This window comes from Malania oleifera, chromosome 6 (assembly GCF_029873635.1).
Source record: "Malania oleifera isolate guangnan ecotype guangnan chromosome 6, ASM2987363v1, whole genome shotgun sequence".
Lineage (NCBI taxonomy): Eukaryota > Viridiplantae > Streptophyta > Magnoliopsida > Santalales > Ximeniaceae > Malania > Malania oleifera.
In genome coordinates, this window is record NC_080422.1 from 76997617 (window position 1) to 77015664 (window position 18048).

Here is an 18048-nt window from a genome sequence, read left to right on the forward strand (position 1 = left end):
ATTCCTTGTTTCCAAAAGGTGTAGTTTACACCGTAGAAAATAGGGGGTCTAGTTGAAGATTGTCTTTCGGTAAAAGAAGATACACCTAGGTGTGCCATTTTGATCTTTATATAGCTTCTATTTAAGATTTGCTAAAACCCCACTCTGATACCAATTGAAAAGGAAGGTTTATTCCCAAGAAAGGGGGGGAGGGGGGATGAATTGGGTTTTTAAAAGTACCTTTTTAAATCTTTTTACAAATTCCTAACCTTTTGTAAACTTAGGAAATAAACAAGAATGATTTTTATTTTTAATACTTTAATTAAATCAATCACAATACACACAAACCAAATACATTCAACAACGACAATCTAGTCATCCAATCAATCAAATACAAAATACTTAACCAACACAAAAGTTGCAGCAGTGCTTCCTTGAATCAGTGTTTGCAAAACTCAGCATAGAGTTTGATTATAGCCCTTTCTTTATGGATCTTTTAGGTTTCCTTTGAACTAAGGTTTCTACAAATGATTGACCAACGTACCACCCCCCTTTAAGATTTCTGCAAATGATCAATTAGCGTACTTCCTTAAATTAAAAGTTTTTCTCAATCTCAATTTTCTAAGCTACCTGCACTTAGATACACAATCATACAATTTATATATGTAGAAAAATTAAAGAGTAAAGGTTACGAGTGAGACCGAGTTTTTACGAGGTTCGGCTTATACCTAGCCTATGTCCTCGCCTTAGGCAAGACCGCCTAAGGATTCCATTATAACATTCCTTTGCAAGCGAAACAAGCTATTATAATCCCTCCTTTAGGGTGGAGCCCCCTCCTTTAGGGTGGAGCCCCCTCCTTAAGCGATACCCCACGCTCGGTACAACGATCCAATAAACCTGAACCGTCAAAGAAAATAAGAAAACAAGAAATATTTCTTTTGAACAAGAGATGCTCTCAGATAGAGCTGGTTAGTACAAATATAGCTCAACTAATACTTCAAATTAAATATCAAAGAGAAACTGAATTGAAGCTTAAAGAAGTATTTCATCGGGTTTCTTCTTTTGATTTGTATCAAACCTTAGAAGATTAGCTTTCAGATCAGTGATTGGAAACTCAGTTTGTCTCAAGAAATTTTTAGCAAAAGTATGAGTGCATGAGAGCTTTGAGAGAGTATGAGCAATGGAGCTTTGAAAACTGATTTTCAATTTCTTGGTAGTGATTTGATTTGAGAAATCATGTATTTATAGGTTCAAAAAGTGTTTAATTCGTGTTGCCCAAGTTACTTGGAGTGTTTCTCAAGTTTATACAAAGTTTGGGGCATAAGCAATATAAAATTGAATTTTAAAAACTTTAAAAATAATAGCCGTTAACGAGGGTCAGGTGCCTAAAGCTTCAGGGTCAGTTGCCTATTCCTTCTGAACATAGTGTAAATTTTCTGTTTAAAATAGGGTCAGGCACCTGAAGATTTAGAGGTTAGTCGCCTGGACCTACCCTGCTTGTTCAAAATCAGTTTAGGAAAATCTTCAGGTGCCTGAGGTCTAAAGCTCAGTTTCCTGAATAACTATAAATATTGTTTTTTCAAGTTAGTTTCAAAACTCTTAGCCATCTTGCTTTGTTAATTTTAAAAAGCATTTTCCAGGGTTTTCAAAATAAGGTCTCTAAGTTCATATCAACCCCTAATGAGCTTCAAAGCATTTCAAAATAATATTTATAATGAGTACTTACATAAGTCATCCTAAATACTTAAAAGCTCTCTAAGCTTGAAGTCTTCATATATATCCTTGCTTTGAATTCTCTTAGGCTTAAGCTTCAATATTTGTTAAGCTTCCACATGTTTTGAACATCTTGGTCCTCTTGAGTTTTCTTTTGATCACTTTGTTGATGGAGTATATTTTATGGTACTTGTGATCTTGAACTTTCATTTCTTTGATCAATTTGAACTTTGTCATACAAGGTTCCTGAAGTATCATCACTTAAACAACAACTTGTTAAATTAACCTTTATTTGTTATCATTAAAATAAGATTCGAAAGCCATGTTAGGCCAACAACAGTCAAGTACAACAAGCTACCAATGATACCTTGGTAAAGCTTAACATTTACCGGTATGCCTTAACTCATCTTTGTCTAATTTGGTGGAAGTACTCATAGGTGTTCCTAAAATTTTATAGCCCTCCATACTAAATTTTTTGAGCAATTCTCTAACATAGTTTGATTGGCATACAAAAGTCTCATGTTTAGCTTGTCTAATCTAAAGTCCTATGAAGAATGTAAATTCACCCATCATGCTCATTTCGAATTCATTTTGCATGCATTTGGAAAACTCATTACACAACTCTTCGTTTGTTGCTCCAAATATGATGTCATCTACATATATTTGCACTAGAAGCATGTTATCATTTTTAGAATTTATGAAGAGTGTTGCATCTATCTTCCCTCTAGTAAACCCATTATCTGGTAGAAAATCACTTAGCCTTTCATACCAAACTCTAGGAGCTTTCTTCAATCCATATAAGGCTTTAGACAGTCTATACACATGATTTGGGAATTTGTGGTTTTTGAATCTTGGAGGTTGTTCCACATACCTCCTTATTGATGTATCCATTTCGAAATGCGCTTTTAACTTCCATTTGATATAATTTGAAGTTCTTAAAAGCAACATATGTTAATAACATTCGAATGACTTCCATCCTAGCTACAAAGGCATTGGTCTCCTCAAAGTCAATCTCCTCTTCCTGGTTGTAACCCTGGGCAACTAATCTGGTTTTATTTCTAATTACAACCCCATTTTCATCTTTCTTGTTTCTATAAACCCATTTAGTTCCAATGATAGCATGATCATTAGGTCTAGGAACCAAGGTCCAAACTTTGCTTCTTTTGAATTAATTTAATTCTTCCTGGATAGACGTTACCCATGATTCATCCTCAATGGCCTCATTCATATTCTTAGGCTCTTCATGAGATAAAAATGCAAAGTGGCTACATAAGTTTCTAAGGGATGATCGGGTAGCTACACCTCGTGATGGTTCACTTATGATTTGATCTTTGGGGTGACTTTTACACAAATTTCCATTCTCTAGTAGTTTTTGTACTTCACTCTCAATTTGATTATCCTCATCGGATATATCTTTAATTTTTGTGATCTTATCTTTATTATTTTCAATGGATAATTTTTCTAATCCCTTTCTTATTTTAAGATCATCCTCATCAGTCTTTTTGGAGAAAGGATTTGACTCATCAAACACTACATGGATGGATTCTATGATAGTTAATGTTCTTTAATTAAACACCCTATAGGTCTTACTATCTATGGCATAACCTAGAAATATACCCTCATCATATTTTACACCAAATTGCCTAGGTTGTCTTAATCTCTAAGCATAAAGCATTTACACCGAAAGATGTGGAAATATGAAATATTAGGTCTATGTTCATTCCACAATTCATAAGGGGTTTTGTTGAGAGTGGGCCTAAACTCTATTCATTACATAGCAAGCAATGCTCACTGCTTCAGCCGAGAAGTATTTGGGTAAGTTATGTTCATTAAGTAATGTTTTACCCATTTCCTGTAAAGACCTATTGTTTCTATCAACTACACTATTTTGTTGTGGGGTCCTAGGTGCAGAAAAGTTGTGTGATATGTCATATGAATCATAGAATTCTTCCATATCCTTATTCTTAAATTCTCTACCCCTATCACTTCCGATATGTGTTATTGTATACCCTTTTCCATTTTTAATTTTTCTATGTAGTTTGATAAATCGTTCATATGCTTCATCTTTATGTGCAAGAAATAAGACCCATGTGAATATAGAATAATCATCAAAAATAATAAAGGCATATGATTGACCTCCTAGACTTTGAACTTGATTAGGACCAAATAAGTTTAGGTGCAACATTTGAAGTGACCTAGTGGTGGAGATGACTTTCTTCTTTTTAAAGCTAGATTTAGTTTGTTTACCCAGTAGACATGCATCACATATTTCATCTTTTACAAAATGTGTTTTAGATAAACCTTTAACTAATTCACTTTTAACCAGCTTTGATGGTAAATCCATGGTAGTATGTCCTAGTCTCCTATGCCAAAGCCAACTAGTCTCATTTATAGCAGGAAAAACATTTCACATGTTGAGAGGCTAAGTTATCAAAACTAGTAGTACAAACATTTTCATTACATTCAACAGTAAATAATATTTTATTCTTAGATAGGTTTTCTACTAAGCATTTATCATGCTCAAATGACACCTTATATCCTCTATCACATAGTTGACTTATGCTTGACAGATTATGTTTTAAGTCATCTACAAGTAAAACATTATCTATGATAAGAGAGGGTTCCTTATCAATCCTACCTACTCCAATGATCTTGCCTTTTGCGTTGTCCCCGAAGGTAATGAATCCTCCACCCTTAGGCGAAATGGACATGAACTTTGCTTTATCTCCTGTCATGCGTCGTGAGCAGCTGCTATCCATGTACCACTTGTCCTTGGTGGAGGACAATCTTAAGTACACCTACAATAAACATTCAAGTGACTATTTTTGGTACCCAAATTCTCTTAGGTCCATTTGGTTTAGTGCTTGATTCTCCCTTGACTTTCCAGACCTTCTTAATTTTAACATCCTTATTCTTAAAAGGATAGTAAAATTTTATGTGGACTATCTTCTTGCATTTAAAACATGTGGTATGCCTATAGGAGTCTTTAGATGGGATAAATGATTTTGATTCTTTTACGAAGTATCCCAAGTAAATATTTTTCTGCCTCCTATTTTATTTCCCATTAAAACTAAGGCATTCTTTTTCTAGAGAGTTTTGTTGGGCCCCAAAGAGTTTTTCAAAATTATTTTGGCCTTCCGTGAATTTATAAATAATTTTGAAGTTGTCCTCCATTTTTCTTTCCAACTCCACAATTTTCAAATCTTTTTCTTTTATTAAAGAAAAATGTGACTCCTTTTGATTTTCGCAGACTAGTAGGCTCATCAAGGCTTGGGTTCTTAACTACCAAAGATAAAATTTATATTACCTAACAATCCCAAGTTCAGTAGAAAGTGGGGAAGTCGGGTGTCGATCCTTAGGGACTTGAAGCGCAGTTATTAAGTTACTTTAAAATTAGTTTATTATAGCCTTGTATAAAAGAGAAGTAAAAAGGTGGTAATTTTCAATGGGTGAAATCTAACCATCTACTGGAAAGCGATTAAATGAAAGCGAGTAAATATAAATTAACCCTACTCCTACAAAGCAGTGTTTAGACATGAGTATAGTCTAGGATGTTGTTTTGCGTAATCTAAGTTTAGTGAGTTTACCTACTAAACTAATCGGAACCTGGCTAAATAATCTAAGGAACCGTTCGATGGCATAGAGTAGCAAGCGTGCACCAGCCGTCCGGAGCACGGTTGGGAACCAGAGTACTCTATCATAAACGAGCATGAGAACCTCTATGGGAGATTGTAGCCTAATAAGTGTACCTGAAGCAATAGAAGTGCTAATCTTGTCAGTAAACATCATCATCATCCAAACAATAAATGAAAGCAGTAAAGAGAAAGCAAGTAAAAAGATCATCCCTTTGCAATCAGAATGTCTGTCACTAACGCTAGAAAATACAACAGAATGATCATATAATATACACTGGAAAACACAAGAGCTCCACCAATTGTCACATGCCATCGAATACACTTTGTACAATCCAGAAATCTGCATTACTCCTAATCTAATTTAGCTCTCAATGACATCTTAAGTCTGTCACTAACCTAAGAGAGGCCAAAGAGCAACTCAAAGCTTATGTTCGTAGAGAATACTTATAGGCTCTAGGGTTTACAAGGTTTCTTTTAAAAGTTAGGAAAGTTTGCAATAAATTTTGTGCAAAAGATTATCGTTATCGACCATGTCGCCCCTATGTCATTCTTATGCGCGCCTTGGTCTAGACTCGCGGGAAATTTGGAATTCGAATCTTTAATGTCTTCAACTACGTCACACCTTAGGGTCTTGCTAGTCAAGTTGATGGTTGAGACTTGCAGGATCTCGAGCTTTAGGAAATCTTAGGAACTCGACATAGTAGCCCCTCAAGGTCTATTGGTCGAACACTTCGTCGAGGCTGTCGATAATTCTAATCTCAGTTATAGCTCAGTATCTCGACGTGGTCACCCTGGAGAGTCACTTGGTCGAGGAGTTGGTCGAACCTTGTAGCATTTTCATCTCAGTGTGAACCTTGGAGTCTGCGAGTAAAGACTTAGTTGCCCCTTATGCTGCTAGTTGCACCACATGTTCGAGCATCGTTTTTTTGGTCCCTTGATGATCTAAAGTTTCAGGAGCTTGGCTGAGCATCTTATTTGAGCTTTGAGTCCACCAAATCTTCCTTGGATTCTCGTAATACCTAACTCCCTAGTTTGAACCTGTTTTCCCTGAAAAGAAAAACAAACCTTGCATAGTTCTGAACAATAATAACTTTAGGCAAATACATAGTAAAATGAGGGTAAAGAAAGATGAATGGGGGTCTAAAATCATACATTTTAGGGATTCATCACGACCCCCAATTTACATTTTGCTAGTCCTCGAGCAAATCAAAATCTAAGAAAACTATCAAATCCTACCTACATCCTCTTTCGCAGGAAATACAATTGCAGTTACCATATGCAACAAGGCTTTAAATCCCTAGGTTGATCCTAGTGAACGAGTTCTTGTCTCGTGAGGGTTTCCAGGGTGGTCCCCATAAACACCAGTTCAATGAACAAAAGATGAGAACACATGCAGCACAATCATACCATTTCACATACAGAGATATAACCTTATTGCATACAGGTTCCTTTGTACATGACTTTACTATACACACACTCGGCAGCAATTTAATCATGCAAATCTCAACAATACATAACCATCTCAAGACACAACTCACAGAGAATCACCCATGATTATAATTTAGAGTTATTATTAGAAAGTAAATTCAGGTATGAATAGGCCACTTCATAAGGCATGTGTACAGTATATGATTTGTCTCACTCAGAGTGCCCTGGGACACCTACAGAACGGTCGTCTTGACTCAGCCTCACTAGTTTATTCCCTCAAAATTCACTTAGGAAAATGGGTTCACTCTCATATGTGAGGAAGAGTGTCATAATCAAATGTCCCATATATTTGAAGAACTAATGCTAAAAATTTGGAGTGGACTAGTCTGAAAGGGATCCACTTTACTAAGGAGTTGAGTCCTTCACCATAGCATCTTCTTACTTACTCACCATATTCAATCAAGACCACCCTAGATAAATTTATTCCCAGACTGTGTGTGAATTCAACAAGTGCATTGGTTAGTAGAAGATTCTTCATACATGTAGGATTGTGGCGTTGTGTCCTTAGCTTGACCTCTTTATATTTGTTTGGAGCAAGTGTATATTTTTGTTTTCATTTCCTCTGCTCGGTTTTTTTTTTTCATTTTCATTATTTGCATGGTCAGCTAAGACAATCATAACATTCTTATATTGTCTTCACAACTCCAATGAGAATGTAGCTCGAACAGGAATCCCTGGAAAGCGTTTATTTCTAGGGGTGGCTTAACCTTCACGTCTTGAGTAAGTTACAAGATTTAGATTTATATCTCCCCAATTGATGCCACCTCTAGGCTAGCAAATGCAAAAACAAAGACTAGTTGGAAAAGGAAACCCAGCAAAAGAAGGTTGAGTTTTATAAACTTTGAGCTTGACGTCAACAACTTGCACTACAAAAAAAACTGATTTTAGTGACGAAATTATTAGTGACAGATTCAATTTCGTCACTAAAAGCGGGTATTAGTGAGGATTTTAGTAACTGTTACTAATACAACACTATTAGTGACGAAATTAAATCCGTCACTAATAGTTTCGTCACTAAAAATAGGAAAATATCAGGCGAAAATTTTTTTCGCGTAGAAATTATCCCGAAAAAATATTAGCAATGATTTTTGTGGTATTAGTGATGAATTAAATCCGCCACTAAAAGATAAACATTAGTAATGATTAAATAATCATTACTACTATTATTTTAAAAAAATAAATAAAAATTAGTTCAGAGTATTAGTGACGAATTTACAAATTCGTCACTATTAGCTCATTTTTAGTGACGGACTTGAAAACTGTCACTAATACTTCCTTTTAAAAAGTAAAAATAAACAATAGTTTAGAGTATTAGTGACAAATTTACAAATTTGTCACTATTGACCAATTATTAGTGATAGATTTGAGAACCGTCACTAATACTTCCTTTTGTAAAAAAAAAAATAAAAATTTTTTAGTTCCGAGTACTGGTGACGAATTTACAAATTCGAATAATGACGAATTTGAGAACTATCAGTAATACTTCCCTTTTTAAAATAAAAAATAAAAAAAATTTACTCTATAGTATTAGTGACGAATTTACAAATTCGTCACTATTGGCCCATTATTAGTGACGGATTTAAGAATCGTCACTAATACTTCCCTTTAAAAAAAAAAAAAAAAAATCTTTACTTCAGAGTACTAGTGACAAATTTGTAAATTTGTTACTATTGGCCCATTATTAGTGACGGATTTGAGAACCGTCACTAATACTTCCATTTTTTTAAAAAATTAAAAATTTTTACTTCAAAGTATTAGTGACGAATTTACAAATTCATCACTATTGGCCAATTATTAGTGATGGATTTGAGAACCATCACTAATACTTCCCTTTTTTTAAAAAAATAAAAAATTTACTTTAGAGTATAAGTGACGAATTTACACTATTGGCTCATTATTAGTGACGGATTTGAGAACCGTCACTAATACTTCCCTTTTTAAAAAAAAAAATAAAAAATTTTACTTCAGAGTATTAGTGATGAATTTACAAATTCGTCACTATTGACCCCTTATTAGTGACGGATTTGGAATTGTCACTAATACTTCCCTTTTTTCAAAAAAATAATTTTTTTTGTCTGAAACTATTAGTGATGAATTTGTGAATTCGTCACTATTGCCACTTCCCTCCCCCCCGCCCCCCTAATCTCTTATTTCCCTTTTTTTTCTCCCAAAATTTCCCTCCATTCTCTCACAGCCCCTCCCTCCCGATCCTCCTCTCTCCCAATCCTCCTCTCTCCATCGTCGTTCGCCGTTGCCTCGCCCATCATTGTCGCCGTCGCGGCCTAGCTTTTGCCCATCGCCATTCGCTACTTTGACCGCCGCCGCTGCTGCTCCTCGCCAGGATCTAGGTTTGCTTCTTCTTCTTCTTATTCTCCTCGCCGCTGCTGCTCCTCGCCAGGAGATCCTATTTCTCTTTTTCTGTTTGTTCTTTTACTAGCTTGGGACAAGATTCAACATTTGGTTTCTCTTTGGTGTGTGGGAACTTCAAGGGGATGTGTTTTTCGGATGTTCAGCATAATTTGCTTTCCTTCTTGACTTGATAGGACCTACTAATATTTTTGGGTTGTCTAGTGTTCCTTTTGTCTTGTCTTTCTTTATTTTCCTGGGGTTACCCATAATTTTGAAAACAGATGCTTTACTCTCTACTTATACATTCCTTTTCTATCAATGAATTTATTTGTTATAAAGAGGGGGGGAGGGGGAGGAGTATGCTTAACTTTCAATTCAGATTCATAAAAAAATACTAGTACGTGGCTTTCACACCCTATTTATAAGAATGTGTAGATTGTTGGGCTTTTGTGGAGCCTAGTTGTGTCTTAATTTGGGTGACGACCCGACCTTTGTTTAATTAGAGATTTCTATCCTAAGGCTTAGTCCATGGAGCGAAGGCTTGGGCCGCGAGGCGCAATATATAAAAAGGGTGCTTTCGGGTGATTAGGGTTCGCGTGGTTGTATCCGCGAGAGAGAGCGAGAGCGAGAGAATTGTATCGCCGCACTCTCTGTGCTTTCTTCCTGATAATATTGAAATTCCTGTAACTCCGTGGACGTAGGCAAAATTACTGAACCACGTAAATATTGTCTTGTGCGTGTGATTGAATTTTTCTTTGGCGTTATTCTTTCTCTATTTGTTTCTCACAGGTTTCGGGAATTTGTTCGTATATTCCTAACAACAAGAATTATGCAAGCCCCAAAAGATACATGAAGTTACAACTTACAAATGAACCCTTAAAACACACATTTTCAAACAAATCCCCAAATACACATAATCCTACATTTAATTAAGCTAACCGCACGTAATTCCTTGATTCAATTCTTTTGAATCAGTCTCCAAAAAGGGCCATGGTTTAGCTTCTTGTCCTACATGTTAATGCCACTTTCTTTTGTTAGAATGAATTGGCTTAACTAAATTCACTTGGTGAATCCTTGATTGATGTAGTTTTAAAAGAAACTGACTCATGATGATTTTTCCTACTTTCTTCTGTTATGATGGGAACAAATTAAGATAGACAAGAATTTAATGATGTAGTTCAATTATGGTTGTAGATTTCAGTTGCTGAATTATTTCCTGCAAGATCAATAGATATTATGTTTGGAAAGATTTTTTATCTGATGCAAAGATATTTATATTTTTGTATTTCATTGTATAATGTGACTTGAATGTTTATTTATGTTATGGGATAGTGTATTTATGTTTTCCAGTGGTCTTAAACATTTCATCATGGGCCTTTATTGTTACTATACTCTTGGATTAGGATAAATTTCAAGTACTGTTATTTATTTGAGTCTCGTTTTCACATTTTTTATTTTACTTTTTTTTTCCCTATTTTTTCCAAGTAGGAACTGTGTCTTCTCTTAGATGATTACTAGGAGCGTATGAATCTAAAGATTCCTATTTATTTCTCAACAGATTTGAGCAATTTGCGCTACATGTATATACATTTTTTCCATATCTAACGTGCGAAGCGGGATCTTTATCGGTATATGCACTATCACAATCGTTACAAAGCCCATACAGATTCTTTTAAGTTGAAAGTAAATTGAAGGAGGCTATCCGAGAAAAGGTGTCAAATTTAGAAGAGAAAGAATCATCTCTAAGAGATTTCAGTTGGGTAACAAATGGGCTTAATAGACTCTTCAGATCAAGGCATGTTCTTTCATATTCATATCCGTTTGCATTTTACATGTTTGGAGATGACCTATTTAAGGATGAGATGATGAATGAGGAGAGGGAAATTAAACAACATTTGTTTGAGGACCAGCAACAGCAGCTTGACGCAAATGTTGAGAATCTCTCCAAGTGTTTAGAGGAGCCACTTGATCAGTTTATTGTGGATAAAGTTATGAACATAAGGACGCAAGTCATCAATTTGTCTATCATCGTTGATTCTCTTTGTAAGAAAATGTCGATATAGCTGTGAAAAATTTTGAATCTTTTATTTATTTATTTATTTGTGCATTTGAAATTCACATGCTTAAATAACAACATACAGGTATGAATGTATTGAGAATGATTTATTAGGGTCTCTCCAGCTTGGTACCCACAATATAGCTCCCTACAAGTCAAAGGGTGTTGAGAGGGCATCAGAACTGTTTGCTTGTGGGAGAACCAAAGCCAGTGCTACTGACAAATGTGTACTATCAGATTCAGGAACAAATGGTAAAGTGGATTAAACTATTTTTATATGTCGGCCCTATTTGGTATCTAATTGATAATTCTTTTTTTTTTGGAATACGCACTGGGTATCCACGCGTCCGTTTTACGGTCCACGTGACTAATCCTGCGCCCCTTGAAGTTGACCCCACAACTCCAAAGGGAGGGCAAATTCAGGAGTTTAGGGGCGAAAACGAGCCCGGGAGGGTTTGAACACCTGACCTCGTGAAAGGCACTCCCGCAGTCCGCACTACCACCTGAACCACACCCTGGGGGTATCTAATTGATAATTCTTGAAACTTGCACAAATGGTTTAGAAAAAATATATGAGCTTAACATAGAAATAACCTTGAGATAGAACAAAAAATATCTAGTGAAAAAATTGAGCTATTTGGAAAACTTCCTTCCAGGGAAATAGATGGACAATCATCTTTGTATACAAGGAAGTTGAGGCCCTAACGTGAAAATCAAAACACTATTAAGATGGGAGCTTATGATGGGGGATATAGTTAAAAAATTGTGTCAATGAGTGAATTCATACTGTGTGAAATGATAGAAAATAGGAGAAATGAAATTCTCAATTCCATTAATTATTATGGTATTAAATGTTCTTGTGGTAATAGATGTTCTAGTGGTGATAGATGTTCTTGTGGTAATAGATATAAATGCATTCATTTGGAATCATACAATATTTGACTGATCTAGATGATATTTCTGTTTGTATTGATGGTGCAAATTCTCATTAGAGGAACGCAAAATAACTTTGATTCGCATAGAATGCAGAATGTAGCCTGTAGGCATATCTTTAATCAATATAATGCTTCCTGTCTCATATCTTCTGATATTCTCTTATTTGACAGAATAAAAATAGAACAAAGAACAATTTTTATTTGCATCCATCTTAATCTCTTACCCAACTATTTACCATACTGTGTGTCAGTCTTTCTATTGTATCTCCTCTGATATGCAGGGGCAAATTGTCTAGGTTTTTTGTGGCAACAACTATGGATTTGAACATAATATCTTTGTCCTTCTAACTTTTGAGTATCCGCTTATCATCCATTGTGTTACCATCAACTATGTCTAAATGTTGGTAATTACCAGAACATGAGATGCAAAGGATACTGAATTTCTTGTGACTTTCTACATCATGACAAATTCCTTATTAAATAAGGTGATATTGAGTTCATGCGATTGGAGTCCTTTTATTTTTTACATTTGCATTTTTGTGAATCTTTTGCTTCTTCTCAGCCATTGTTGTTTGTAATCAACTTTGCTTGGTGTCTTCCAGTGATTACATATATTTAAGAAATTGATAGTTCAACTAAGATGATATGTGCCTCCCAAAACCTTGTCCCCTTCTCCCCAGAAAAAGGTTGCACTAATGCTCAATCATCTATTATTGTTGTATCTTCTGCATGATTGTGCATTGATTGAATGGAAATAAGTTATTTGAAATCTCGAACCCTTATAATACCATACATTAGGTTTAAGATGTCCATTCATCCCACCCGCTCCTTTTTCTATTGTTTTTCCCTCCAAAAGTGAAATTTAGTTACACTAAAAGGGTAAATTTTTAGAATTAAAACGGAGCCATATGGAGATCCTTGCTCATGTCGTAGTAGATTGGAGTCCATATCTATTTTCTAGTGTCATCATGTCTGTTTTTGCATGGCTCCACTTGATTTTTTTTTTTCATCTTACTGAAATGAATTTTGTCATGTATTGATTGGTATCGCCTTTAAACTTTTCATGAATGCTATAATTTCTAATTTTGTCCTCTTCTCAGAAGGTTAGTTGCCCTTTGCAATGTTCTCAGTTCATCTATGTTTACCTAAAGGGCAATGCCCAAAAAGAAAAAAACACTTAAAAGGGTGTCTTTCTTTTTAAAATAAGAGTGATGAATTCATTTTAATTATCCTTAAAATAAAAAATAAAAAAATTAAATTAGTTTTGCACAAATAAACAAGTCATAAATATTTGTCCTATGCATACCAACTTGAAGTTCTAATTTTTATTTAAATCTATATGAATTTAAATAAAAATAATTAATAGTTATCTTAAAATTAATTTGAATTTAAGTAAATTTAAATTTGACAATTTTTTAAAAAAAAAAAAATTTTTCAAAACATGAACTTTAGGGTTAGGATTTAAATTTGTCTAAATATAAATCGTACTTAATATTCATTTTTATTTTGTCCAAAGACATCATTGCATGCTTGTGTTGAACGCCAACTGCATGGTTGATGCAGTATATTGTGAATTGCATGTTGGTAGTGGATTTAGGTTGTTGCATGCTTGAAATATTTTATTTTGTGAAAACAACCATGTTTCAGGTACAAGTTTTATGAGAAAATGTCCAATTTACAGATAGTATGCTGTCGAAAATTCGTTAAAAAGTTAAAAAAAAAAAACCATGTATAAAGATAATTATGATAAAATGAATGTTAAAATATTTTTGAAATGATGAGTGATAGTTGAACGAAAAGTCATTTCATTAAGTGCTAAATTTGCATCTATTAACATACATGACGTATCATTTGCTTTTAACTATATATAAGCATTATCATTCGTCCACCACCAGGGATATTCTGTTTTGAGAACGAGTTAAAGTATTTACGTGCGTGCTTTGATGCATGCAATTGTATATATTCATACGTATGTCATTCACATTCATTTTAGTTATTCGTTTATGATTGAATATTATTGTACAACGCACTCTTTATATTTTTCTTCCTGATTATATTGAGCGTCAACTCTTCATTATGCTCCCCATTTGTATACTAATTTTTTTTTAAGATTCTTAATTTGTAGGGTTCGCGGCTGTCATAACATCAGCACGATGTCATGCATGCACTACAGTCGTCGGATGCAACTTTTGATTATTTTTTTATAATTTTATTGTTATTTGAACAAATGAAATTTATGTGTTTTAATTTGAATTTGTATAATATATTTGTATTTGAATTTTGAATTTTAAATTTTTTTAAATTTTTTTTGTTATCTGAACAGGTGTAATTTCTTTATTTTAATTGAATTTGCATTTGAATTCGAAATTTTGAATAATTTATAAATTTTGTAGTAATTATGATTTTCAGGTTGTGTATGCGAAAATGTAATTATAGATTTTTACAAGAGTTGATGATTAAAAAAAATTAGTATTATTTTTTTTTTATTTTAAAATTATTAGTGAAGGATTCAAATTCGTCACTAATAGTAGGGTATTAGTGACAAATTACAAATTCGTCACTAATAGTATAGTATTAGTGAATAATTCAAAATCATCACTAATAGTAGAGTATTAATGATAGTTTTGAAATTCATCACTAATACCTTACTATTAGTGACGAATTTGAATCATTCACTAATATTGTACTATTAGTGACAAATTTGTAATTCATCACTAATACCCTACTATTAGTGACAAATTTGAGGAGAGCCGATGTAGAATTTATAGTGACGGTATTAGGGTTTTAGTGACAGTTATAATTTGTCATTAATATTGTATTATTAGTGATGAATTTCAAATTCATCACTAATAGTTAGTAGTTCCTCTAATATAGCAACTAATTTAAAATTGTATTAGTGACGAATTTATAAGTATTAGTGATGAATTTGATCCTCACTAATACCTTGATTTTTTGTAGTGTTGAGAAATGAACAAACGGCTCAACAGTACCTCCCAAGGTGTTATAGTCGTCACAGGTGTTCTCTCATTGCTCTCAAAGAACCGTAAGTGCTACAAATCACATGTAAGTGTGCTTTTAGCCTCATGAAGTACCATATAAATACAAGAGTTTATACGACAGTATTAACCCAAACAAACTTTTAGTCAAACTACTTGGAGTAATAGCAAAATATCAACCATGTTATGCGAATTTTACACAACTAATTCACTACATTGTTAGTGAGCATAGTAAAATCATGTAATTGAGAGGCCTATACATGTAACACTAGGTTATATAGGTGTATGTAGAGGGTATAATATATATGTTAGCATTGCCTGGACAGATAGAGTTCATTAGAAATTGTTCAAAATTTTAAAATTTGTCATTTTTTTGCATGAAATGTGCCATTAAATGTGCCACCCCTACCCCCAACTTAGAACTTCAGTGTCCTCACTAAAGTGTAGAAAGAAAGACAGAACCCGGGCATGGGAGAGGACTGTGCATGGTGCCAGTAGTATCAAACAGCGTACCTGCATATTATAGAATCCAGAAATGGCATGCATGCAAACATACACTGTAGCACAAATGACACGTGGTAGCTACAATATCATGTAAAATTTTCATTAATTTACAAAATGACATTGCATTGTAGGTGAAGTCATTAAAAGCATTTGGAATGCTACAAAATCATTGTGAATGACCCAAAAAGAAGGAGAAAACCAAAGTGTGCTGCAAAAGCACAATACACATAAGGCGGTCATAAAAAAGAAGCTTAAACGGTCATCCCAACCCTAGCCTAATCGTTCCCAGGTGCCTTGCCAAAATCACTGTCACCGACATCACCAGAAGTTGCTGCATGAGTGCGCAGAGCATCCTCTAGTCTCACGTAAGCATTGGACCCCAACACAAATGGTCTTGGTGAAGTGGGGGTAGATGGTTGTACGCTAGAAGGGGCCGGCGGGACTATCACAGCTACCCGAGAGAGGTGTAAGGTGGCCTCATTGGCAATATGAGGAATGGAAATGGTAGTAGGAATCATCTAAACACCCTGATCAAACTATTCCCGTAAGGCAGCATATGTTTCAAGGATGAAGGATTGGAGGAATGTAAATTCCTAACCCAGCTAGCAGAGTTCAGCCCATATTTGAGGAATTGAAGGAGGAGGTAAAGGTGGCGGTGCATCAATATGTGGGCAACGACCGTGTGCGAAAGGAGCACCAGATGGTGGTCGAGACAGCATGTTGGGTAGAAATCGAGGGATGCCCTAATAGCCAAAAGCACGGAGTAGGATGAGGGTAAGAGACTAAAGAGAGAGAGAAGGCAGAAGAAAAAGATGTCGGAGGCGAAATAGTTCTTAAATGACTTTTTGGTGTTCTCGACCGGGGCGCACCCAACTTGGTGCTAGTTGTAGACATGGTCAATCCTCTTTGTATTTTTGAATTTTAGCACAATTCAGGGACTAGACCTAGTTGCCCACATATGTGATGGTTGCCCCTGTTGGTCGTACCCCCAACTTATTCTAAGGTCTACTCTAAAGCCTCAGAACTTGACTTAGTTTAACCTAAACAACCTATGGACTCAAAAGAAGAAAAGAAAAGAAAATTTATTGAGTTGCCTCCCGGAAGCACTAAGTTTACCATTTTTAGCCAGACGCACTTAAGCTCATATCGAACTCATTTTGGTTCAAAGGTGACGTTGGACTTCCCCTCTTTTTTATCACACCTGATGTTGCATACCCCCAACTTATTCTTAGGACAGAAGACCAAATCATGACTTGCAGAAGAGTGATCGTCAAACTCTCCTAATTCAGCCTTGGAGAGGTATTCACGCTGAAATGCATTATCCAAAGGGCCCTTCCATAGAAGTGAGGGAGCCTCTTCCCCGAAAATTGCATCAATCAGATCTTCATCCATAGCTTGGACAACTTTAAGTGCGTATTGGGGGTTAGTAAATGTGTTAAACCTAAATCACTTGTGGCCCCATGAAATGTCCATAATCCTTGTCCAACATTGAATGCAAGCATTGACTGTGGCTAGGAATGGCCATCCTAGAAGGACAGGGATCGTATTGGTGGAAGAATTTATATCTAAAATAATGAAATCGACAGGATAATGGAAATCTCCCACCTTTACCACCACATATTCTACCACACCCCGAGGTTGCTTAAGAGATAAATCAACAAGACTCATTATTATCGAGGTGGGCTTCAACTTCCAATGGTCAAATTGTTGATAGGCTGAGTATGAAAGGATATTCATGCTCGATCCTAAATCTAAAAGAGTCCTATCAATGGTGTAACTGCCAATTACACACAAAATAGTGGGTGAGCTGGGGTCCTTTAGTTTAGGAACAAGGTGCCCTAATATCATGGAGCTCATGTGCTTGGCTTGCTTGACTAAACCATCCATATGCACCCTTGACTCTTGCTCCTACATTGATAAGTCCTTAAAGAACTTTATAAATGTAGGCGATTGCTTAGTGCCATTTAGGAGAGGCTTGTCAGTTCTTACTTTTTTAAACATGTCCTAGATGGACTCAGTTAAGGCCTCTTTCCTAAATATACAAGGTGCAAGAGGGATTGCATGATGTGTTAGTAAGGTGCTATGAAAAGCCCTATGGGGGCGAAGTGAGGGCTAGTCCTTCCAGCTGCAGGTGTGCGACTCAAGGGTTTGTGTACCCAACTAAAGGAAGATAGGGTGCATGAATCAGCGTTGGGAACTGCCCTCTTTTCATCCTTATTCTCCCCCCTTACTCGATTGATCCTTGCCTCGTTTATCTATCATCCTATCACTTTGGAGAGTGGTCACCGCTTGGGCTTGCTCAGGATACAATGATGGAGCAGCGTCCAGTTCACATTCCACACTACATTGTCCTTTAGGATTCACTATGGGCTGACTTGGCAACTTTGCTTCGT

At 35.4% G+C, this 18048-nt stretch overlaps 1 protein-coding gene across 1 annotated transcript; it reads left to right on the forward strand.

Annotated features, from left to right (window-relative positions):
• The first annotated feature begins 10996 nt into the window (after positions 1–10996).
• Positions 10997–11486, forward strand: LOC131158653 (probable E3 ubiquitin-protein ligase ARI2). The gene is made up of 2 exons (XM_058113522.1): positions 10997–11217; positions 11306–11486. The coding sequence occupies exons 1-2, from the start codon at positions 10997–10999 to the stop codon at positions 11484–11486; spliced, it is 402 nt and encodes a 133-aa protein (XP_057969505.1).
• Positions 11487–18048: the final 6562 nt, after the last annotated feature.

Coding starts and splice junctions, on each gene's coding strand:
- LOC131158653 (XM_058113522.1), top strand. CDS start 10,997: ATGTTTGGAGATGACCTATTTAAGGATGAGATGATGAATGAGGAGAGG. Junction 11,218..11,305: donor GATTCTCTTTGTAAGAAAAT/GTCGATATAGCT, acceptor AACAACATACAG/GTATGAATGTATTGAGAATG.